Source organism: Loxodonta africana, chromosome 1 (genome assembly GCF_030014295.1).
Source record: "Loxodonta africana isolate mLoxAfr1 chromosome 1, mLoxAfr1.hap2, whole genome shotgun sequence".
NCBI classification, from domain to species: Eukaryota; Metazoa; Chordata; class Mammalia; order Proboscidea; family Elephantidae; genus Loxodonta; species Loxodonta africana.
In genome coordinates this window covers 107,770,893-107,795,784 of record NC_087342.1, presented here as the reverse complement: position 1 = coordinate 107,795,784, position 24,892 = coordinate 107,770,893, and the positions used below count along the sequence as shown (strand labels likewise).

The 24,892-nt window shown below is 37.1% G+C and overlaps 1 protein-coding gene across 9 annotated transcripts in view; it reads left to right on the top strand.

The window, feature by feature from the left end:
• The window catches only part of SUPT3H (SPT3 homolog, SAGA and STAGA complex component), a 556,168-nt gene that overhangs the window by 434,996 nt on the left and 96,280 nt on the right, over window positions 1-24,892 (top strand). For all 9 annotated transcript variants that reach the window (XR_010322261.1, XM_064286858.1, XM_064286849.1 and 6 more), the window contains 3 exons: window positions 2,324-2,436; window positions 3,254-3,361; window positions 8,785-8,952. Coding sequence is in view for 8 of the 9 variants with exons in the window: in XM_064286858.1 (XP_064142928.1) it covers window positions 2,324-2,436; window positions 3,254-3,361; window positions 8,785-8,952 (389 nt within the window). In the remaining variant the exon portion in view is untranslated. The remainder of the gene's footprint in view (window positions 1-2,323; window positions 2,437-3,253; window positions 3,362-8,784; window positions 8,953-24,892) is intronic.

Sequence of the window (24,892 nt, the reverse complement as noted above, 5' to 3'; positions counted from 1 at the left end):
CGGCATTCCAAGTGCTTACTATCTAGTGAAAGAAAGAAAAGTGAGGAAGCTACTAATTCTGTTGCTTAGGTGGACAGATCTATCCTAATACTAACCCTTCCTTTAAAAAAAAAATTTTTATTCCATTGTGGTAAAAATATATAACAGGAAATTTGCCATTTTAGCCATTTTTTAGGTATACAATTCTGTGACATTAATTACATTCACCATGTTGTGCAACTATCACCATGGTCTATTTCTAAAAGTTTTTCATCACCCCATTCCCCATCCCCAGCCTTTGGTAACCACTAAAAAACTTTTGTCTTTTTGCATTTGCCTATTCTAAATATTTCAGAAGTGGGAGCATACAATATTTGTCCATTTGTGTCTGACTTATTTCACTTAGCATAATGCTTTCAAGGTTTATCCATGTTGTAGCATGTATCAGAACTTCATTTCTCCTTTTATGGATGAATACTATTTCATTGTACATGTAGACCACATTTTGTTTATCCGTTCATCTGTTGATGGGCATGTGGGTTGTTTCCACATTTTGGCTGTTGTGAATAACGCTGCAATGAATGCTTTTACGGTAAATAGTCCAGAGCATAGTCACAAAATATCTGTTTCTACGTTCCTAACAGTCTGTCAGAGAAGTGAACGAGGTGCACGTTATTGATCTTGCCAAATTGCTGCCTGTTAACTTCAGAAGTACTCCACAGATGTTAAATAAGTGTTTGTGAGCTATCGCAGCTTGCTAGTTAGATGGAATGCTGCATGTCAGAGACTATTTGAAAGATTGGTTACTTTAGGGAGATAGCTTTAAGGGGGATTATCATAATTCTGCCACATTTGACAACTTTGGATATGTACTTCAATAGCAGAACTTAATGTCTTCTGTGATTTATTTTAAAGAAAACTCTCCTGTATGTGGAATCCATGAAGACTGTATCTGTAAGGATCAAAACATCATGATTTGAGTTACTATTCAGTGTTTTATAGACCTGTGGGACCAGATTAATCAAAAGAATAATCGGTGACCTTTTTTTAAAAGATTATTATCTTATAGATTTGATAAAATCTTCACTATATTTTCCTTCTAGTTGCTAAATTAATATCAAAGGTCCTATATTAAATTAGACTCTGCTTAGTGCTGTGAAAGTTTAGAGATATTTAACTGAAGGTTCCAAAGATGCTTGGTTCCATGTGTGCTTGGTGCTGTCAGGTGTGCAGAGAGATATGAAGCATGGTCTTTGCCCACAAATAATAATATGGTTTGAGAAATTTAAATGGAATGAAAAGATATTTGATGGTATAAAGGTTCAATAAGTTGTGAAAGTGGAAACATCTCCCTTTGGCCTGTATGGTCAGGATTTCCATGAATGGAGAAGAGTGATAGAGGGAGAGCATCCAGGGTGAACACAGAGGAGACTATACTCAAGGCCAGATAACGGCTTAATAAGTGAGTAATGAGCAGCTTAGGAGCCCTGGTGGCACAGTGGTTAAGCGCCCAACTGGTAACTGAGAGATCAGTTCAGCCGCTCCTCAGGAGAAAGATGTGGCAGCCTACTTCCATAAAGATTTACAACCTTGGAAATCCCATGGGGCAGTTCTTCTCTGTCCTGTAGGATTGCTGTGAGTTAGAACTGACTCAGTGGCAATGGGTTTGGTCTTGGTTTGGCTAATGGGCGATTTGATTTTAAAGGCAGGTTAGAATCTATTTGTATGGTTTTAAGAGTCAGACTTAAGAAATTGGACATCTCTGCAATCAGGAAAATGTAACTGCACATTTAGATCAGGCCAGATGTAGGTTTATTTTATTTAATTATAAATTACTACTTTGAGCCTGTTCTAGCAATATATATGTTTTGAAAGGTATTAGAAATGCAGTTTCTGTATGTTCCTTTTGTTATCACAGGTTCTGTCTTGCAGTATTTTCTTTCCACAAGAATAAAAGTTGCATCAAGCAAAGTAACCCTTCTGACCATTGTTATAACATAAGCTGTAGCCAAATGGAATGAATTGTGAAGCAGTGTGAGAAGTGTTAAACATTAAGTGGTTTAGTAAACAATGTTATGTAGCATAGATACAAAATAAAAGACCAAATGCATAAGGGATTTCTTGAAAGCACCCATTGAACTGCTTTCCAGCTGAGGGTTAAAACTTGAATTTCTTGAGGCTAGAATGTTTAGAGATTAATAAAACTTTGGAAATACTGTATTTTGTACACATTATTTTTCATATTCAATTTTTAGGAAACAGTTTTCATTTCGTGAAAGTAACATGCAGTATCAAGACGTTGTTTAAAAATTAAATTTTCTACACTTATTTTTTTAATCACTAGCCAAAAAGGCCTCCAAATTTCGAGACTGGTTGGACTGCAGCAGTATGGAGATAAAACCCAATGTCGTCGCTATGGAAATTTTAGCGTATCTAGCATATGAAACCGTGGCACAGGTAAGAATTCTGATCTGTCATATTGTGGCCATTAAATGTTTGTTAGAAGATTAGTTGATTTCTCCCCATCCCTGTCTGTGATTCAAATTCTTCCACCTGCCACTGCACCAGAAATGAGAACAGTCGTGAGTTCTCTTATGACAGTCTTACCATTTTCTGGAATTTAGTTCAATCATGTTTCTTTGCATTCTCAGCTTTGGTGGGTGTTAGGGTAAAAGTGACTGCCTGTTGCAACTTTATCCTAACCAGAACTAGAAGTCCTCGGATACTTCTTCTTAATAGTGAACTTCAGGTCCACATCTGCCTTGTTTAGAGATTATTTTCCAACCTTGAAAAATACTTTTCTAGGTATATGAGATCTCCCAAGTGCTTATCAAAACCTGCATCTGGAATCACTGCTCACAGACAAGATTTTGTTAAAGCATGGGTCTTGCACCATAAACATCAGCATCTCCTTGGCTTTTGTTTAAAATACAAACTCCTAGGCTATACCCTAGAGCACACCTACTGAATTAGAATACTTGGGCCAGCTAAGAGCCCAGAAATCTGAATATTAAAAAATGGTCCTTTAATGATCATGAAAGTAAAGTTGGAGAACCACCCCCAAGAAAGTAAAGATTATATATCATTTGTATTATATACAGAACCTAGAACAGTTCTTTTTTTTTTTTAGAACAGTTCCATCCACAATACAGATTTTTAGGCAGACGACATTATCAATAACATTGGGAATGTGTTCCTTTAGTTTTGCCACTTCAGTGGCAGCCATGATTATTTCCAGCTGTGTAACTTTATTTTCATTACTCTGATCTTCTAGTTAGTGGATCTGGCTCTTCTTGTGAGGCAGGACATGGTCACCAAAGCAGGGGACCCCTTCAGCCATGCCATTTCTGCAACCTTCATTCAGTATCACAACTCTGCTGAGGTAAGCCTCAATAAAATCTGTCTTCTTTGCCACATCTGTGGATTTTTTTTGCATGTCTGGTATTTACATTAATACTGCTTTTTTTTTTCTAATTATGTTGGAATATATAGCCTTCAGTCAAAGAATCTTAATATATTTAGCATTCAACAAATATTGATTGAATACCTAGTGTGTACTGGAAAATGCTAGTGGTGTAGTGGTAAAGAGCAATGGCTGCTAACCAAAAGGTCAGCAGTTTGAACCCACCAGACACTCCTTGAAAACTCTATGGGGCAGTTTACTTTGTCCTGTAGGGTCACTATGAGTTGGAATCAACTTGATGGCAATGAGTTTTTTGGTTAGTATGTACTGGGCCCTGACGATCCGTTCAATACAATGAGTTTTTTCACCTTTTCCTTACCTTACTTACCTTTCCCTTTCCTTCAGTGAATAGTTACAGAGCACTTCTCATTTCTATTGGAAATAACAACTTATCTAGTAATTGAATAATGTTAGGAAACATTATTTCTTTGTGCCTCAAGACACAAAGCGTTATTACTATTATTCATGTAATTTCTGGCATTTATTCATAATTTTCAATTTCAATTATTACTCTATCTCTAAACATGATTTAGAAAATCATGGCTCCATTTGTCCTTAGTTTTTAGATTGGCTTTATCAGGTGAAGATCACATCCCGTTTGACCTGGTTTATGCTGCTGATATCCCCACCTGTGAGACTATAAAGTCTTTCAACTTTAAGTCTTTATATTATAACTGTAAGGATCCCTGGTGGCATAGTGGTTAAGTGCTCAGCTATGAACCAGAAGGCTGGCGGTTTGAACCTGCCAGCTGCTCCATGGGGAAAATAAGTGGCAGTCTGCTTCCATAAGATTACAGCCTTGGAAACCCTACGGGGCAGTTCTACTCCGACCTATAGGATCACTATGAGCCAAAATTGACTTGACAGCGACAGGTTTGTTTGTTTGCTTTATAATAACTGTGCACGACTTTCGGCATTAAAAATACTGTCTGTAACCAATATGTGCCTAAAAACCAAAAATGCAATATAATACGTTGAATAAATTTGCTAATGTTTGACCATTTTTACTAACAGAAACAGTAATTTCATATAATTCAAGCTAATAACCATAGAGAAGGCAGTAAGAAGGTTAGGTTGGCATCTACGTATATAATTGTAAAGGCAGCTGTTGACCCAATTAGGTGAAATGTATAACCTGACTGACTAAACCCCGTATTGTATCTAAACTTTATTACAGATATCTCTAGGTGGGGATGATGGCTCAAGTAGTCTCTCGGAAATAGTTGTAACCTTTTTTTAGGTCACCAATTCCTTTGAGAATCTGATGAAAGCTATAAACACATTTACAAATTTTGCAAACAGTTTCAGGGTGTTCAGATACCCCCTGAAGTCATTTTATGGATCTAAAAGGCCTACGAACCCTATGAACCTAAGTGTCTCTACTCTAGAGTACTTAGAAAATGTATAAAGAGATATGTCTGTACACCCATTCCTCACTTATCAACATGGTAAGGTTCCAAAGACCGGGTCATTATGCGAAAATCAGCATTATGTGAAAATGGAGGATGACCACATCAGATCACAAAATGGAAGATGAGTTCATTATGTAATGTAATGTAACCACTGAGAATCAAGGCCCAGCCACGCTGACCTATAATCTTAACCATCACAATCAGCATTACTCTCGCCTCAAACCTCAGCATTCATTACTGCCGGACGTACATCTTTAAGGCACAAAATATTCAGATAGTAGATTTTTTACCGTTGTGGTAAATGCAAAATGTTGGATAACAAGATAGTCAATAAGTGAGGAATAGGTGGATAGCATCTTTTTACAAAAGTCAGTTTGGCATCTTTCTTATGCCCCTTGGAGAATCAGATTAGCTTGGAATCCAAGTAGGGATTAAAATGTTTATTCCCATTTAAAATCCTGGTTTTTTTTTTTTTGAAAAGGTCATACATCATTATCAGTCAACATACTTGAAAAGTCCCTAAAGCTTGCCCAGTTGATTAAACAGTATTTATTTTATGTTACAAACCCGAATTATGATGTCAAATAACATACTTTAGAATGTTTTTGATGCATGTTCGCTTTATGAATATGTGTATAAATATGCTTTTGATTAACATCAGACAAATTTGTTGTAACATTTCTAATTGAAGAAATTTACAGTGAACATAACAAGCCTAGTTTTTCCTTAACATTCAAGGGATTGCTTGCATGGTTAAGAAAACCCTTTATTTTTCCCCTTTCTTGGCCCTTCAGGGTGGCCAAGCTGCCCTGGGGAATTGTTCAGCAACCGCAGCCTTTGTTCCCAACTACCCAGCAGTTGAGAACAATCTCCTGTGAATCCTGGACTTCCTGGGCTCTCTGGGAGGTGGGAGCAACAGTGTCGGAGAGCATTCTGATTAAGTATGTTGTACAGGCCTCAAGCTTTTCCCTGGCCTGGCAGACACTCCTCCTCCCCTGTGACTGGTGGTCAGAATAAGCAAGCGTTTAGAGAGACTGAAAGTCTTCCTTCCTGCCTCTACTGGCTGACAAGATACAAAGAGAAATGGCTGCTTTGAAGTAGGAACCTTACCCATCAACATCAAAAAAACAACGACTAACAGCATCAAGGGTCTCCTTTAAGAATGTATCAGGGAACTTTGGAGAGTTATAATCTCTATTCAGAGAAAGAATATTTTATAAAATAATAAATAAACAAGCCATTCAAGATAGCATATACTAATTTCCAAATGAGTGCTGCAGACAGAAAGTGCAGAGGTAAAAGCACTCCTTAGTTACAGTCAAATAGGACATCAGCAAGGAAGTAAACTTAAGCTGTGTATGAAAGGAAAGATAGAACTTTGATGAGCAGCTAGGAGTGGAGAGAGTCCTCCAGACTGCAGAAGTAGCATAAGTACAACTGTGCAGAAAAAATAACTCTGATAAAAATATTTAAGCTGTCGTGGATTGAATTGTGTCCCCCAAAAATATGTATATCAATTAGAAAAGATCGTGATTCCCAACATTGTGTGAGTGTCCACCATTTTGTGATTTGACGTGATTTTCCTATGTGTTATAAATCCTACCTCTATGATGCTGATGAGGTGGAATTAGTGACAGTCACGTTAATGTGGTAGGACACAGTCTACAAGATTGGATTATGTCTTGAGCTAATCTCTTGTGAGATATGAAGGAAAGAAGTGAGCAGAGAGACATCAGGACCTCATATCACTGAGAAACAAGAGCCAGGAGAATAGCTCGTCCTTTGGACCCGGGGTCCCTGCACTGAGAAGCTACTCAGCCAGGGGAAGACTATGACAAGGACCTTCCTTCAGAGCCAACAGAGAAAGAAAGCCTTCCCTTGAGCTGACACCCTGAATTTGGACTTGTAGCCTACTGGACTGTGAGAAAAGAAATTTCTCTTTGTTAAGGCCATCCACTTGTGATTTCTGTTATAGCAGTACTAGGTAACTACGACACAAGCAAAGGGTTCATTGAACAGGGGTAGTAGAAAGTGAGATTAGAAAATGGAGGTTCAAATTGTACATAGTCTTAGACTCCTAGTAATTAAGAATCTGCTGAAGGTTTCTTGACTGAAGATGATAAGTTCAAAGGATGTTTGAAGAAGATCAAAATGATGGTGCTATGTCCAGTGGATTGGAATGGCAAACTAAAAGCATGGAATTAATACACAATGCATTGTATTTTAACAAATATTCTTGAGCATTAACTGTATAAGGGACTAAGCTAGTTACACTTGGATTCTTCATACTAGACTAACCCAGTAAAACCCAGTGCCATCGAGTCGATTCCGACTCATACTGGACTAGCAGGTTTAATACTAATTAAATATTAAGTTAATTTTCTAGTTTTTTTTTTTTTTTTTTTTAACTTGGTTTGTACAGAGGAAGCAACAATCCCTTGGAGCTGTCTTGTTTCCTAGGAACAAGTCATGTCAGATTAGCCTCATTTCCGCTTGTTTGATAGTATTTCTGGGCAAGCAGATGAAGGAAATACTGTTGAAACCAATATTTGAATTTCCTCAAGGCGTTTTTACAAAGTCTGGCATAATATTTTTTATGCATTACCTAGAATTAAAAAAAAAAAAAAGAATTGTAGATAAGTTAATATGGTTGATAGAATGAGAAAAGTGTAGATTAATAATAACCCAAAGCTAAACCTATTGCCATTGAGTCAGCTTAACTCATAGAGACCCCATAGGACAGATTAGAACCGCCCCATATAGTTTCCAAGGCTATAAATCTCTATATGAGTAGACTACCACATCTTTCTCCCATGGAGCGGCTGGTAGGTTTGAACCGCTGACCTTTCGGTTAGCAGCTAAGCATTTAACTACTGGGCCACCAGGGTTCCTCAGATTAATAATAACATGCATGAAAAAGACCTAGAGATTTTTATTTTCCTATAAATTTCTTAGGAACCAGTATTGTGATGTGACTGTGAAGGAAAATTTTGTTTTGTTTTGTTTTAGATTTTAGGCACCATCTTATAGAATGGACATTGACACAGTGGAGAATGTCTAAAGGAGAGTAAACAGGAGGGTGAAGGAACCTGAAAACATGTCCATGATTAGTGATTAAAGATACTTGGAGTGTTTGACCTATAGAAGAGAAAACTAAAAAAATCAAACCCCTTGCCATCAAGTCAATTCCAATTCATAGCGACCCTATAGGACAAAGTAGAACTGCCCCATAGGGTTTCCAAGGAGCACCTGGTAGATTTGAACTACTGACCTTTTGATTAGCAGCCATAGCACTTAACCACTATGCCACCAGAGTTTTATGGAAGAGGCTGTGAAATATAGCAGTTTCTAGATATTTAAAGTGCCTTCCCTTGGGAGAGAGAACAGGCTTGTAGTTACAGCCAAAGAAACCAGAATGGTATGAGAGATATTTCTAAGGAAGGAATGGACTGTTCGCGGGAAGAGTTGAAGTAATCTGCAGTAACCCTGAGGCTTTGAGTTTGAGTTACTGGGAAAATGCTGGTCACCACTGATACAAATAATGTCTGAAAAGGGATCTAGTTTGGGGAAAGAGTTTTAGGGTTCCTTTTGAAACGTGTAAATTGGAGGGTCAGCAAAAAGAGGAAGACCCTCGATGAGATGGACTGACAGTGGCAGTAGCAGTGGGCTCAAATATAGCAATGTCTGTATCTGACAAAATCAGTAGAATTTTTAGAAGCTGTATAGAAGGAATCCTAATTTTTGTCTACATGAGAAGATATACTCAGACCCTCGGGGCCAGGCAGAGGCATCTTTTCTATGGACTAGATAAGAATAGATTGTGTTTTTCATTTGTAAACTTGTAGTATTAAATTCGAGAGTCAATGGACAAAATCTAATGTTAGTAGAAGGGCTGGTCATTTGATTTCAAAGCCACATCTCTTTGGGCAGGGTTCTTGCATGAAGACCAGTCCGGACTCCCCGGAGAACACGCCTCCTCCTACACCAACAGCTCCATCATCTGGACCACAGCACTCAGGGAAGACGATGTCAGGATCCCTAGGAAATGGGAGTATTGGACAAGACTCAGCTAAAACCAAGCAAAGAAAAAGAAAAAAGGTCAGTGGTGATTTTCTTCCGGTGGGGTTGGGAGGATCTCTTTTTAGAGATATGGGAAATTTTTACTGCTTTTCTTATATTTTTCAAAGCAGCTAGTTATCTTTTAGCCATTCTTAATGACTTCTACTCAAGCCCTTTTACCATCTTCTGGATAAAGCAAGATATTTTTTCCTAACATTTTATTATAAAAATATTTCAATATACAGAAGAGTTCAGAGAATCAGAGTGAACACTCTGTATTTTACCACCTAGATTCTGTAATATCATTTTACTATATTTATTACTTATCTATCCATCTAATCATCCCTCAGTTCATCTTTTCTTTTTTGATACACTAAGTTGTAGGCATCAAAATACTTGATACCTAAACACTGTGTATATTTCTTTATGGCTCCTGATTTTGGTTTTGGTTTTCGTAGAGATAAAACTTACACACAGTAAACAACTCACCAACTCACTCATTAATAAGAGTGAATAAATTGATGTATTCATACAATGGAACATTACTGAGCAATAAAGAGGAATAAATTACATTTATCCTGAAAAACATGAATTGGGAAGCACCTAGGCTTCCTAGGTCGCTGTGAGTTGGAATCAACGACGCCAACGGCTTTGGTTTTTTTTTTTTTTTTTTTTTTTGGTTTTGGAGACTGTTTCCCTGGTGTCCTATAGGGTCGCTATGAATTGGAATCAACTCAACAGCAATGGGTTTGATTTTGGTTTAGGCTGTTTCTAGGAAACCTGGTGGTACAGTGGTTAAGCGCTTGGCTGCTAACCAAAACATCAGCAGTTCAAGCCCACCAGCCCATCTGCTAGAGAAAAGACTTGGCGATGTGCTTCCGTAAAGATTATAGCCTTGGAAACTCTAGGGTAGTTCTGCTTTGTTTTACAGGGTCGCTAGGAGTCAGAATCGACTCAACAACAATGGGAGGCTGTTTCCAATTTTGAGTTATGAATAAACCTGCTGTAAATATTGTTGTACAGGTCTTTGTGACAAATGTTTTTTATTTCCTTTAGGTAAATGGCTAGGAATGAAATTACTGGGTCATAGAGTAGTGGGTGTGTGTTTGGTATTTTAAGAAACTCCGAGACTTTTTTTCCAAAATGATTGTACCATTTTATACTCCCCAGCAATACATGAGTTACAGTTGCCCCACATCCTCACCAACATTTGGTGTTGTCATCATTTTTACTTTAGGCTATTCTAAAATAGCTCATTATAGTTGGTAATAACTCATTATAGTTTGAGCTTGAATTTCTATTATGACTAATGATGCTGAGCATATTGCATATGCTATGTTCACTGCATTTCTGTGTAAATTTTAGAATCAGTTTATTTCTACACACACACACACTCACACGTAGCAAATTCTGGTAGGATTTTGAAAAGGATTGGGTTGAAGGTTTACATCAGTTTGGGGATATGAATGTCTTGATAATCTCACGCCTTCCAATCCATGAACATAGGATATCTCTTCATTTATTTAGAAATTTTGAAAATTTCTCTCTGTAGTATTTTGTAATTTTCAGTGTACAGGTCTTGCACATCTTTTGTTGAGTCTATTTTTGGAATTTTTTTTTTTGATGCTTTTGTAAATGGGTTGTATTTTGAATTTCATTTTCCAGTTATTTGTGATGGTACAAACAATTAAGTGCTTGACTACTAGCTGAGCGGTTGGTAGTTCAAACTCACCCAGAGTCACCTCAGAAGACAGACCTGGCAATCTGCTTGTGAAAGGTCACAGCAGTTCTGCTCTGCACACATGGGGTCACCATGAATTGGGATCAACACAACAGCAACTAACAACAACTACAAATATTTAAAAATACAGTTGATATTTTTTAATTGTTCTTGTATTCTGAAACCATGCTAAGTTTACTTGTTAGTTTTACTAATTGTTTTGTGGATTACTTAGGATTTCCTATGTAAACAATTGTCATCTGCAAATAGAGACACATTTACTTATTCCTTTCCAATCTTTATGCCATTGATTTCTTTCTCTTGCATTATTGCTTTAAAAAACTAGGACTTCTAGTACAGTGTTAATTAGAGTGGTGAGAGTAGACACCCTTGCCTGCCTTTTTCCCAGTTTGGGGGAAAGTGTTCAATATTTCACAGTTAAGTATGATGTCAGCTAAAGATTTTTTGTAGATACTCTTTATCAAGTTGAGGAAGTTTTCTTCTATTTCTAACCTGCTGCGAGTTTTTATCAAAATGGGATGTTGAATTTTTTCGAATCCCTTTTCTGTATCTTTTGAAATGATTATTTAATTTTTTCCTTTATGCTATTAATATGGTAAATTGATTTTTTTAAGTGTTAAACAAACCTTGCATTCCTGGGCTAAATACTATCCATTTTACATATTTCTGGATTTGACTTTCCAATATTTTGTGAAGATTTTTACATCCATATTCATGAGGGATATTGGTCTGTAATTTTCTTTCTTTTATTTTGGTATTAGGGTTATTCTGGACTCTTTTTTTTTTTCGTCTATTTACAGAAAATGTTTGTGTGAGGTTGATGTTATATTTTTTTCAACTGGTTTATAGAATTTACAAGTAAAACTAATTTGCTCTGTCATTTGTGATAATAGTTCTTTTGCACCTCATATTGGTAACTTGTGTTCATTGCCTTTTTTTTTCCTTGATCAGTCTACCAAATAGTTCATAAATTTTGTTAATCTTTTCAAAAGAACCAGCTTTTGACTTCGTTGATGTTCTCTATTATTTTGTTTTCTATCTCATTGGTTACTGTTATTATCTTTATTATGTCTCTACTCATTTGGGTTTACTTTGCACTTCTTTTTCTAGGCTTAAAGGCAGAAGCTTAGGTCATTAATATTAGCTCTTTCTTATTTTCTAATATATAGATTTTTAAAACTATATATTTCTCTCTAGTCTCCGCTTTTGATGCACCTCATAAGTTTTGATGTGTTTAATTTTCATTATTAAGCAATACAAAAATATCTCTGATTACTTAGAAGTGTGTTGTTTAATTTCCAAATATTTGAGGTTTCCTACATATTTCATTTTTTATTTCTAATATAATTCCTTTGTGGTCAAAGAAAATATTCTGGATGGTTTTAATCCTGTTAAATTTATTAAGAGTTGTTTTGTGGCCCAGGTACTCTTGAAAAGAATGTGTGTTCTGTAGTTGTAGGGTGAAATGTCCTATAACTATCATTTAGGTCAAAATGCTTGCTAGTGCTGTTCGAATTACCTGTGTCTTTGTATCTATTGTTTTATCTTGGCTGAGGGAGAGTTGCTAAAATCTCTAATTCTGATTTGAAAAAAATGTTTCTTTGTCTTTTTTAATTATTCTAGTTTTTCCTTGGCTGATTCTTTTCAGAAGTACACCTCCAGGTCCCTCTTCCTAGTCTGTCTTAGTCTGAAAGCTCAGCTGAAACCTGTCCTCCATGGGTGACCCTGCTGGCTGGTATTCGTATACTGATGAAATAGCTTCCAGCATCACAGCAACATGCAAGCCCCCACAGTACAACAAACTGACAGACATGTGGGGGAAACAGAGGAGTAACAAGCCACCCACGAGTCAAACCTGGAAGCTTCTGATCCATAGTCAGATACGTTATCCTTTGCCAGTGAAAACCTTATGAATAGCAGCAGAACATTGTCTGATATAGTGCTGGAAGATGAGCCCCCCAGATTGGAAGGCACTCAAATTACGACCGGGGAAGAGCTGCATCCTCAAAGTAGAGTTGACCTTAGTAGCATGGATGGAGTCAAGCTTTTGGGACCTTTATTTGCTGATATGGCACAACTCAAAATGAGAATAGCTGCGAACATCCATTAAATATCGGAACGTGGAATGTACGAAGTATGACTCTGGAAAATTAGAAATCATCCAAAATGAAATGGTACGCATAAACATCGATATCCTAGGCACTAGTGAGCTGAAATGGACTGATATTCTACATTTGGAATTGGACAATCATATGGTCTATTATGACAGGAGTGACAACTTAAAGAGGTATGACGTTGCATTCATCATCAAAAAGAACCTTTCGAGATCTTTCCTGAACTGCAATGCTGTCAGTACTACGATAATATCCATATGCCTATAATGAAGACCAGTTAATATGACTATTATTCAAATTTATGCACCAACCACAAAGGCAAAGAGGAAGAAATTGAAGATTCTTACCAGCTTCTGCAGTCTGAGATTAATCACACATGCAATCAGGATACATTGATAATTACTGGTGATTGGAATGCAAAAGTTGGAAACAAAGGAGAAGGATCAGTAGTTAGAAAATATGGCCTTGGTGAGAAACAATGACAGAGATCACATGATAGAATTTTGCAAGACCAAAGACTTCTTCATTACAAATACATTTTTTCAACAACATAAATGGCAGCTCTACATGTGGGCATCGCCAGATGGCATAACAAGAATCAAATTGACTACATCTGTGGAAAGAGACAATGGAAAAGCTTAATATCATCAGTCAGAACAAGGCCAGGGGCTGAATCCCGAACTGACCATCAATTGCTCATACGCAAGTTCAAGGTGAAACTGAAGAAAATTAGAACAAGAAACACTAAAGGTAGTTCTCTGGTTAGAAAATCAATAATATCAGATATCAACCCAAGACTAGAACACGGGTAGAGCAATCAGATGTCAACCCAGATAGCGAAATCACAAAAATAAACCAAGATAAAAAACACTCAAAACAGGGAAACAGCGATGTCTTTATGTGAATGAAGACAACATTAAAACAATCAAGACAGATTAAGAAATGTAGTCATATATCTTTCATATGGAGAGGAAGACAAGGCAATATAAAGAAATAAAAGTTAGGTTTAAACATAGAAGAACAGGAGTAAATACTAAGATAACCACAAAGGAGACTAACAATCCTACTCATCAAAATAAAAAACAAGAAAAAAAAGAGACTCAGCAGAAACAAAATCAACGACAATGAATAACAGGAAAAAAGAATATATAAACTACTCAGCACAAAAAATTAAGTGGGACTTTGAAATGTGGCGTCTGGGGTCTTAAATGCTAACAAGCGGCCATCTAAGATGCATCAATTGGTCTCAACCCACCTGGAGGAAAGGAAAATGAAGAACACCAAGGTCACACGACAACTAAGAGCCCAAGAGACAGAAAGGGCCACATGAACCAGAGACCTACATCATCCCGAGACCAGAAGAACTAGTTGGTGCCCGGCCACAATCGATGACTGCCCTGACAGGGAGCACAACAGAGAACTCCTGAGGGAGCAGGAGATCAGTGGGATGCAGACCCCAAATTCTCATAAAAAGACCATACTTAATGGTCTGACTGAGACTAGAGGAATCCCAGCGGCCATGCTCCCCAGACCTTCTGTCGGCACAGGACAGGAACCATCCCCGAAGACAACTCATCGGACATGAAAGGGACTGGTCAGTGGGTGGGAGAGAGATGCTGATGAAGAGTGAGCTAATTATATCAGGTGGACACTTGAGATTGTGTTGGCAACTCTTGTCTGGTGGGGGGATGGGAGGATAGAGAGAGAGGGAAGCTGGCAAAGTTGTCACGAAAGGAGAGACTGAAAGGGCTGACTCGATAGGGGGAGAGCAAGTGGGAGTACGGAGTAAGATGTATGTAAACTTATATGTGACAGACTGATTGGATTTGTAAACGTTCACTTGAAGCTTAATAAAAGTTAATAAAAAAAAAATTAAGTGGGAAAAAGAAAGTGTCAACAACATACAAAAAAAAAGACATCAAAACAGCAGCACTAAACTCATACCTATCCACAATTACACTGAATGTAAATGGACTAAACGCACCAATAAAGAGACAGAGAGTGGCAGAATGGATTAAAAAAACATGATCTGTCTGTATGCTGCCTACAAGAGACACACCTTAGACTCAGAGACACAAACTAAAAGGATGGAAAAAATATATCAAGCAAACAACAATCAAAAAAGAGCAGGAGTGGCAATATTAATTTCTGACAAAATAGACTTTAACATAAAATCTACCACAAAGCATAAGGAAGGACACTATATAATGATTAAAGGGACAGTATACCAGGAAGATATAATGATATTAAATATTTGTGCACCCAATGAAAGGGCTGCAAGATACATAAAACAGACTCTAACAGATTCAAAAGTGAGATAGAAGCTCCACAATTATAGTAGGAGACTTCAACACACCACTTTTGGTGAAGGATAGGACATCCAGAAAGAAGCTCAGTAAAGACATGGAAGATTTAAATGCCACAGTCTACCAGCTTGACCTCATAGATGTATACAGAACACTGCACCAAACAGAGCAAAGTATACTTTCTTTTCTAGTGCACATGGAACATTCTCTAGAATAGACCACATATTAGGTCACAAAGCAAGCCTTAGCAGAATCCAAAACATCGAAATATTACAAAGCATCTTCTCTGACCATAAGGCCATAAAAGTGGAAATCAATAACAGAAAAAGCAGGGAAAAGAAATAAAAACTTGGAAACCGCACAATACTCTGCTCAGAAATGACTAGGTTATAGAAGACATCAAGGATGGCGTAAAGAAATTCATAGAATCTAATGAGAATGAAAACACTTCCTATCAGAACCTCTGGGGCACAGCAAAAGCGGTGCTCATAGGTCAATTGTATTGATAAATGCACACATACAAAAAGAAGAAAGGGCCAAAATAAAAAAAAAGACAAGAATCATATGATCTTATCAACTGATGCAGAAAAGGCATTTGACAAAGTTCAACACCAATTCATGATAAAAACTCGCAGCAAAATAGAAACAGAAGGAAAATTCCTCAGCATAATAAAGGGCATTTATACAAAGCCAACAGCCAACATCATCCTAAATGGAGAGAGCCTGAAAGCATTCCCCTTCAGATGGGGAACCAGACAAGGATGCCCTTTATCACCACTCTTATTCAACATTGTGCTGGAGGTCCTAGCCAGAGCAATTAGCCTAGATAAAGAAATAAAGGGCATCCAGGTTGGCAAGGAAGAAGCAAAAGTATCTCTATCTGCAGATAGCGTGATCTTTCTTATACACAGAAAACCCTAAGGAATCCTCAAGAAAACTACTGAAACTAATAGAAGCGTTCAGCAGAATATCAGGATATGAGATAAGCCTACAAACATCAGTTGGATTCCTCTACATCAACAAAAGGAACATCGAAAAGGAAATCAACAAATCAATATCATTTACAGTAGCCCCCAAGAAGATAAAATACTTAGGAATAAATCTTACCAGAGACGTAAGGGACCTATACAAAGAAAACTACAAGACACTACTGCAAGAAACCAAAAGAGACCTACCTACATAAGTGGAAAGAAATACCTTGCTCATGGATAGGAAGACCAAACTTTGTAAAAATGTCTATTCTATCAAAAGCGATCTATAGTTACAAAGCAATTCTGATCCAAATTCCAACGATGTTTTTTAATGAGACGGAGAAACAAATCACCAACTTCACATGGAAGGGAAGGAGGCCCCGGATAACTAAAACATTACTGAAAAAGAAGAACAAAGTGGGAGGCCTCACTCTACCTGATTTTAGAACCTATTTACTGCCACAGTAGTCAAAACAGCCTGGTACTGGTACAACAACAGATACATAGACCAATGGAACAGAATTGAGAATCCAGACATAAATCCATCCACATATGAGCAGCTGATTTTTGACAAAGGCCCAAAGTCAGTTAAATGGGGGAAAAGATAGCCTCTTTAACAAGTAGTGCTGGCATAACTGGATATCCATCTGCAAAAAAATGAAACAAGACCCATACTTCACACCTTGCACAAAAACTAACTAAAAATGGGTCAAAGACCTAAATATAAAATCTAAAATGATAAAGATTATGGAAGAAAAAATAGGGACAACGGTAGGAGCCCTGCTACGTGGCATAAACAGGATACAAAACATTACTAACAGTGCAGAAAAGAAACTAGATAACTGGGAGCTCCTAAAAATCAAACACCTATGCTCATCCAAAGACTTCACCAAAAGAGTAAAAAAGTTACTTGCGGATTGGGAAAAAGTTTTTAGCTATGACATTTCTGGACAGCATCTGATCTCTAAAATCTACATGGTACTTCAAAAACTCAACTACAAAAAGACAAAGAACCCAAGGTGCCCATCAACGGATGAATGGATAAATAAATTATGGTATATTCACACAATGGAACACTATGCATCGATAAAGGACAATGATGAATCTGTGAAACATGGAGGAATCTGGAAGGCATTATGCTGGTTGAAATTAGTTACAAAAGGACAAATATTGTATGAGACCACTGTTATAAGAACTTGAAAAGTTGTTGAAACAGAGAAGAAAATATTCTTTGATGGTTACGAGAGTGAGAAGGGTGGGAGGGAGGGGGATTTCACTAATTAAATAGTAGATAAGAACTGTTTCAGGTGAAGGGAAAGACAACACACAATACAGGCGAGGTCAGCACAACTGGACTAAACCAAAAGCAAAGAAGTTTCCTGAATAAACTGAATGCTTCGAAAGCCAGCGTAGCAGGGGCAGGGGTTTCAGGGGACATCTAAGTCAATTGGCATAATAAAATCTATTAAGAAAACATTCTGCATCGCACTTTGGAGAGTGGCGTCTGGGGTCTTAAATGCTAGCAAGCGGCCATCTAAAATTCAATAATTGGTCTCAACTCACCTGGAGCAAAGGAGAATGAAGAACACCAAAGACACAAGGTAATTTTGAGCCCAAGAAACAGAAATGGCTTCATAAACCAGAGACTACATCAGTCTGAGATCAGAAGAACTAGGAGGTGCCTAGCTACAACCATGACTGCCCTGACAAGGAACACAACAGAGAACCCCTGAGGGAGCAAGAGAGCAGTGGGATGCAGACCTCAAATTCTTGTAAAAAGACCAGACTTAATGGTCTGACTGAGAATAGAAGGACCCCAGAGGTCATGGTCCCCCGACCTTCTGTCAGCCAAGACAAGAACCGTTCCCAAACCCAATTCTTCAGGCAGGGATTGGACTCGTCTGTGGGATAGAAAATAGTACTGGTGAAGAGTGAGCTTCTTGGATCAAGAAGACACATGAGACTATGTGGGCAGCTCCTGTCTGGAGAGGAGATGAGAGGGCAGAGGGGGTCAGAAGCTGGCTGAATGGACATGAAAATAGAGAGTGGAGGGAAGGAGTGTGCTGTCTCATTAGAGGGAGAGCAACTAAGTGTATATAGCAAGGTATATGTAAATTTTTGTATGAGAGACTTGATTTGTAAACTTTCACTTAAAAAAAAGCACAATAAAAATTAAAAAACACATTGCATTGGGCAAATCTGCAAAAGACCTCTTTAAAGTATTGAAAAGCAACGATGTCACCTTGAAGACTAAGGTGCGCCTGACCCAAGACTTGGTGTTTTCAGTTGCCTCCTGTGCATGTGAAAGCTGGACAATGAATAAGGAAGACCAGAGAAGAATTGATGTCTTTGAATTACGGTGTCGGTGAAGAATATTGAATATACTGTGGACTGTCAAAAGAACGAACAAATCTGTCTTGGAAGAAGTACGACCAGAATGCTTCTTAGAAGCAAGGATGGCAAGACTGTGTCTCATATACTTTGGACATAGTATAAGGAGGGATCATTTCCTGGAGAAAGACATCATGCTCGGTAAAGTAGAGGGTCAGCTAGAAGGAGGAAGACCCTCAACGCGATGAATTGACACAGCAGTTTCAACAATGGACTCAAGCACAACGACAATTCTGAGGATGGTGCAGGATCAGGCAGTTTCATTCTGTTGTATATAGGGTTGCTATGAGTCAGAACCAATTCGACAGCACCTAACAACAACAGTTTTTGCTTCATGTATCCTGAATCTCTGTCATTAGGCACATGCAGATTATTATTATTTTATCTTCCTGATGAATTTATACTGTTATCTTTATGAAATATCTCTTTTCGTCACTGGCAGTACTTGTTCATCTTGAAGTCTGTTTTGTCTGATGAATATAATCATTCCAGCTTTCTTATGGTTACTGTTTACAGGATATATCATTTTCTGTTTCCTTTGAGTGTATCTGTATCTCGATATTAAAAATGCACCTCTTATGGACACCAAATATTTGAGTCTTATTTCTTTATCCTGTTTTACTGTGTCTTTTAATTACTTTCTTTAATTAGTAACATTTAATGTATTTATTGATATGGTTGGGTTTAGGTTTCCTATTTTGTAATTTGTTTTCTTTTTGTTTTCTCTACTTTTTGTTTCTCCTTTTCTGTCTTCTTTGGGTTAATTGAATATTTTTTAGAATTCCTTTTTAATTTATATATTGCTGTCTTAGCTATACCTGTTTGGAATTTTTTTTTTTTTTTTTTTTTGGTAGTTACACTAGGAATACAATACCAAACCAAAAACCAAACCCAGTACCGTCGAGTCGATTCCGACTCGTAGCGACCCTATAGGACAGAGTAGAACTGCCCCCATAGAGTTTCCAAGGAGCGCCTGGTGGATTCAAACTGCCGACCCTTTGGTTAGCAGCCGTAGCACCTAAGCACTACACCACCAGGGTTAAATTTTCATTCTAGTAGGAGTAATATTGTACTACTTCGCTCACATTAAATACAAGAATATTGTATTTGTATAGGTCCGTCTACCTCGTTCTTGTCCTTTATGCTATAGTTTCATACACATTGCATCTGCATATGTTATAAACCACAATTCTATAATTTTTGTCTTAAATAATCAAATGTATTTCAGTGAAACTTAGAGTAAAAAATAGACTATATTTACCATTTCCATTGTTCTTTATTTCTTCTTGATGATCAGGCTTTCCTTCTGGTGTCCTTTTCCTTCTGCATTCTGCTAAATTTTATTTAGTATTTCTTGTAGTACAGGTTGGCTGGTGAAGGATCCTCTTAGTTTCTTAGTTTTCATATTTCCAAGAATATCTTTGCTTTCATTCTGATATTTTCACTGGATCTAGAATTCTGGGTTGGCAGTTTCATTTTACAGCACTTTAATGGTGTTATTCCACTGTTTTCTGGCATATGTTATTTCTGATCATAGGTCAGATGATTCTGTGTGATTGTTTCCCTGTGTATAATGTGTTGATTTTCTCTGGATGCTTTCAGAATTTTATCTTTATTTCTGATTTTCAGTATTTTGGCCATCACGTCCATAGACGTGGTTTTCTTTGTATTTATCCTACTCGAAGTTCACTGAGATTCTTGAATGTGTAAATTTGTTTTTCACCAAATTTGGAAATTTTGGGCAGTTATTTCTACAGATATTTTTTCTGCATCATTCTCTCTCTCTTCCACTTTAAGAACTCCAAGTACACATACATTAGTGACTTTGGTATTGTTCCACAGGTACCAGAGGCTCTGTTCAATCTCTCTTTCAGTCTTTTCTCTCTATTCTTCAGATTCGATAAATTTAATTGATTCTTCTCTATGTTCACTGACTCTTCTGTCAGATGTAACCTTCAGTTCCACCCATTTAGTAATTATTAATTTCTGATATTTTATATTTTTAGAATGTCCATTTGAATTGTTTTTATAGTTTCTACTTATCTGCTGATATTTTTTATTTGTCCATTTATTACAAATATATTTTCTTTTATGCCCTTGAGCATAGTTATAAATAGCTGCTTTAAAACCCTTGTTTGCTAAATTAACATCTGCTTATCTTGGTCTTCACTGACTAAACATAACATTTTCTTGTGTTTTTACATATCTACTAATTTTCAGTTATATTCTGGACATTGTAAGTAACATGTAGAGACTTGGGATTCTGCTAAATTCTTATGAAGAGAATTGTCATTGTTGTTGTTTTTGGTGGTGGTGGTGTGGTATGTACGTTAAGCAGTCAATGTATTTGTCTGAACTCAAACTCTAAACTTCAAATCCACACTCTTATGCAGTGGGCAGCAGCTAGAATTCTCTTCACTTCTTTTAGTCTTAGGTGGCTTTCCAAGATTCGGTATCACACAGGGATAGTTTAGCAGTTAGTTGAAGATTTAGGTAAAGTTGATATACTGAATTTGGAAATCACCCTCTCTGATTCTGTCCTTTTCGGGATATCCTTGCTTACTTTCCAGCTACTATGGTTACTGCAAACTCTGGGTTCTAGTTTTTCAATCCTCTAAAGTTGGATTTAGGAGTTTCTGGGTAGCACAGACAGTTAAGTGCTTGACTACTAGCCAAAAGGTTGTTGATTCAAACCTACCCAGACACTCCTTGGGAGACAGGCCTGGCAATCCGCTTCTGAAAGGTTACAGCCTTGAAAACACTATGGAGCAGTTCTACTCCACATACATGGGGTCGCCATGAGTCAGGATTGACTTTATGGAACCAGTAACAACAACAAGAAGATCTTTTAGCCACCCCATAGGCTGACTGGAACCTTCCCTTAAGCTAAAATAGAAGACTCAACTCACTGTCATGCCCTTCTTCTCAGTGTAGACATTCTCCTTCCCATTTCCACCTGCTTTTGACCACTCTCCAAAGCTATCGGGTGGTTGTTTTTCATACTTTGTCTAAAGTTTATAGTTTTATCTGCTAGAAGTTTAGTACAATAGAATCCATTTGCCAATATCAGAAGTGAAACCAATGCCAAGTTATAATTTTATAGTTGATGGTAAATTTAAATTTCTGCCTTCATTTCTGGTTTTTCCCTTTCATTTGCAAAATGGCAGAGCTCATTGGTTTTTTATTAAGAGGAAATTAAATTATAGGAAATGTCTGTATTATAGTTTTAAAGAATTTCAGCTATAGTACTCTCCAACTCAAAATGTTATCTATAAAAGTTCTTCAGTGTGCTTGCTGTACAGAGTATGTAAGGAGTTGTGATTAACCTACTAATTATTCATATATAGAGTAATTATTTCTATGTTTTTAGAAATTATTGAAATTTTTTCCTTAACTGTTTAAACATTTTTCTTCTAATATTGATTGAGAACTATTAAAGTTTAAGTTCCATTGCAGTAAAGATTTCCTAAATACATTGTTAGCCCAGTCCAAGTCAAAATTCTCCTAAATTCATGGCATCAGAATTAATAATGCCTTACCTCAAAGCCATTAATTATTCATCTATTTTATTCACCCACATTTATTCTCCAGGCACCTTAGTGAGGGGACTGGATGTTGATAGAAGAGGATGGTATTGGCACAAATGTGAAAATATTTGTTGAAATGAAAACAATACTGGGCATACAACATTTTAGATTTAAAGGTTCCATTCTAAAGAACTTGATGGGCAAATTAAGAAAGTATGGAAGTACACATGGTAACTTCATTCATGCTGGGGTTGGCAGCTGCTTAACCATAGCAGAGGAACCTGAAATTGGCAAAATTTAAAATCTAGTGACGTTTTTCACCAAATTGAATATTTTTATATAAGTTTATTTTTTATTTTTTGGCAAAGGTAACATTATTCGACCAGGCTGGCTTACTTGTGTCTGTACCTTATGAATAGCAATCACAAGGTAGTTTCTAAATTATGCCTCCCACTTCTGTGTTCTGAAATCCCATTTGATTGCCATACCAGAGGATCTCAAGAGATTTTGACCAAAGTATTATATAAAAATGCATTGCCATCAAGTCAATTCCAACTCATAGTGACTGTATAGGACAGAATAGAACTGCCCCATAGGATTTCCAAGGAGCAGCTTGTGAATTCTAACTGCCAACCTTTTGGTTAGCAGTTGTAGCCCTTAACCACTGTGCCGCCAGGTTTCCAAAGTATTATATACCAAAACAAAGTTGATTTGGAAAAGCAGAATCTCTGTTGGACATGGAGGAAGGAAGGGAGAAGTAAACCCAATTTGCAGGGAGAAAGGAGTAACTTCATGAGAATCCATAGAGAAACACACAGGAAGAACTCGCCACCCCACTTGCTATCCAGGATACTGGCCTCTTGATATCTCCCTTCCGTCTTTATTTCCTCTTGAGCTTCAACTGGAACAGTTACTTTAGATTCCAAATCTAGCTAAGTATTTGCATGCATTTTTGCAATCATGTAGAAGCCTCAGCCTACTTCACAGGCATTTGCTATACTGAGCAGGTGAATGAGTCTGTATTTAAAAAAAAAACATTGCCGTGGAGTCAGTTTCAGTTCACAGCGACACTATAGGGCAGACTAGAACTTGCTCATAGCGTTTCCAAGGAGCAGCTGGTGGATTCGAACTGCCAACCCTTTAGTTAGCAGCTGAGCTCTTAACCACTGTGCCACCAAGGCTCCAAGTCTATATTAGTCATGTGCATGTAATGGAGCAGAACTGACTCACAGAAGAGTCTTTATCTTCATCTGGGGCCCTGATAATTGCATTTATTCTAATATATCCCAACTGAAACAAAATATCTGAAATAAGGATCAAGAAAGCGCTCAAAGAAACTGTGCGCTTTTACAGCAATGCCAAAGTGAGGGGTTAAAATAACTTAATCCTTGTTATTGTGGGCACAGCAGATATGTTATTTAGGGCATCATTGGAATGAAATTGAGAAAGATACCCTAGAGTAAATTTCTGTTTGGCTTATTGCAAATCTTTTTAAAATAATCAAGATCTTCTGTTTTGTTTTATGTTATAAGTCTTTTTTTCATGTTCAACTTGGATAATAGATTTTTTTTTTTTTTTAGGACTCTTAAAGCTATTTTACTGGTTTGTAATAGGAAATGCATAACACAAGGTGGAAAAATAAAGTAAAATGTACAAAAATTTAAAAAGTATATTTCCAAAAAATGGGGAATATAGACTACAGTGACAAGTATGTCTCTCCACAACATGTCTTCCATTTTCCCTCTAAGAGATGAGCACTATTACTGGTTTTTAGTGTACCTGTGCAGAGATGCCTAAATGAGTAGATAATGTTCAGTTTGCCTTTTTTTTTTTTTTTGACAAGTGGTAACATAGTGCCACACAATTGAGCATCTTGCTTTCTTTCATGTAATATTTTATGTTATATATTCATAGGAGTATGTGTGGAACTGCCTCCTTCTTTTTAGTGGCTGCTGTGATTTCTGTTTCATTGAATGGATGTATTATAGTTTACTTAACTCATCCCTCATTGATGAACATTAGTTCATCAGTCCAAATAGTGCTGCAGTGAATATTCTCATATACATGCCGGTTCACACCTGTGTTATGTGTCTATAGGATAAATTCTTAGAAGTGAAATGGCTGAGTCAAAGAGGTTGTGTATTTTCGTTTTGATAAGATTTTGCCAAATTGAGATCCATAGAAGTAATGCTAGTTCTACCCCTACTAGGCATTATAAGAGTAATAGTTGTAATAATTACCAGAAAAACAGATTATCTTAATTACGTGGCTGTGAATGACTTGTAGGCCACAGTTATAGTAATACATAAGCTAAAATTTCTTTCTCATGATTCTTTAAGGTTGATAACCTGACGTCTGGTGCCCAATACATTTTAAAGTGAATTAGCATATTAAGAATCTAGAGGTTCCATTTTTTACCCTTAATTTAAATACTAACCTGATACTGTCAGTGCTTTACATATATCAACTCATTTAATTTTCACCACAATCCTATGAAACAATTATAACCATTATTCTAATTTTACAGATGAAGAAACTGAGGCCCAGACATATTTCACAGCTTGGAGCTGGTAACTGACAGAGCTGAGATTTGGATCTAGGTAGTCAGAAACCAAGGAGCCCAGGTGACGCAATGGTTAAGCACTTGGCTACTGATGGGACGGTTGGGGTTCAAACCCAGCAGCGGTTCTGCAGGAGAAAAAACCTGACTATCTGCTGCCACAAATATTATATCCTTGGAAACTGTATGGAGCAGTTCTACTCTGTCGTATAGGGTCACTTTGAGTCGGAACCCACTCCGCGCACATTAACAACAGTGAGAAGCCAGAGCCTGCTACTAGACCATGAGATCTATTGCCCCACTGAACATTTTAATTTTTAAGAAAATCATGTTTTACACACATACACACACGTATCTGTGATTTCTTGA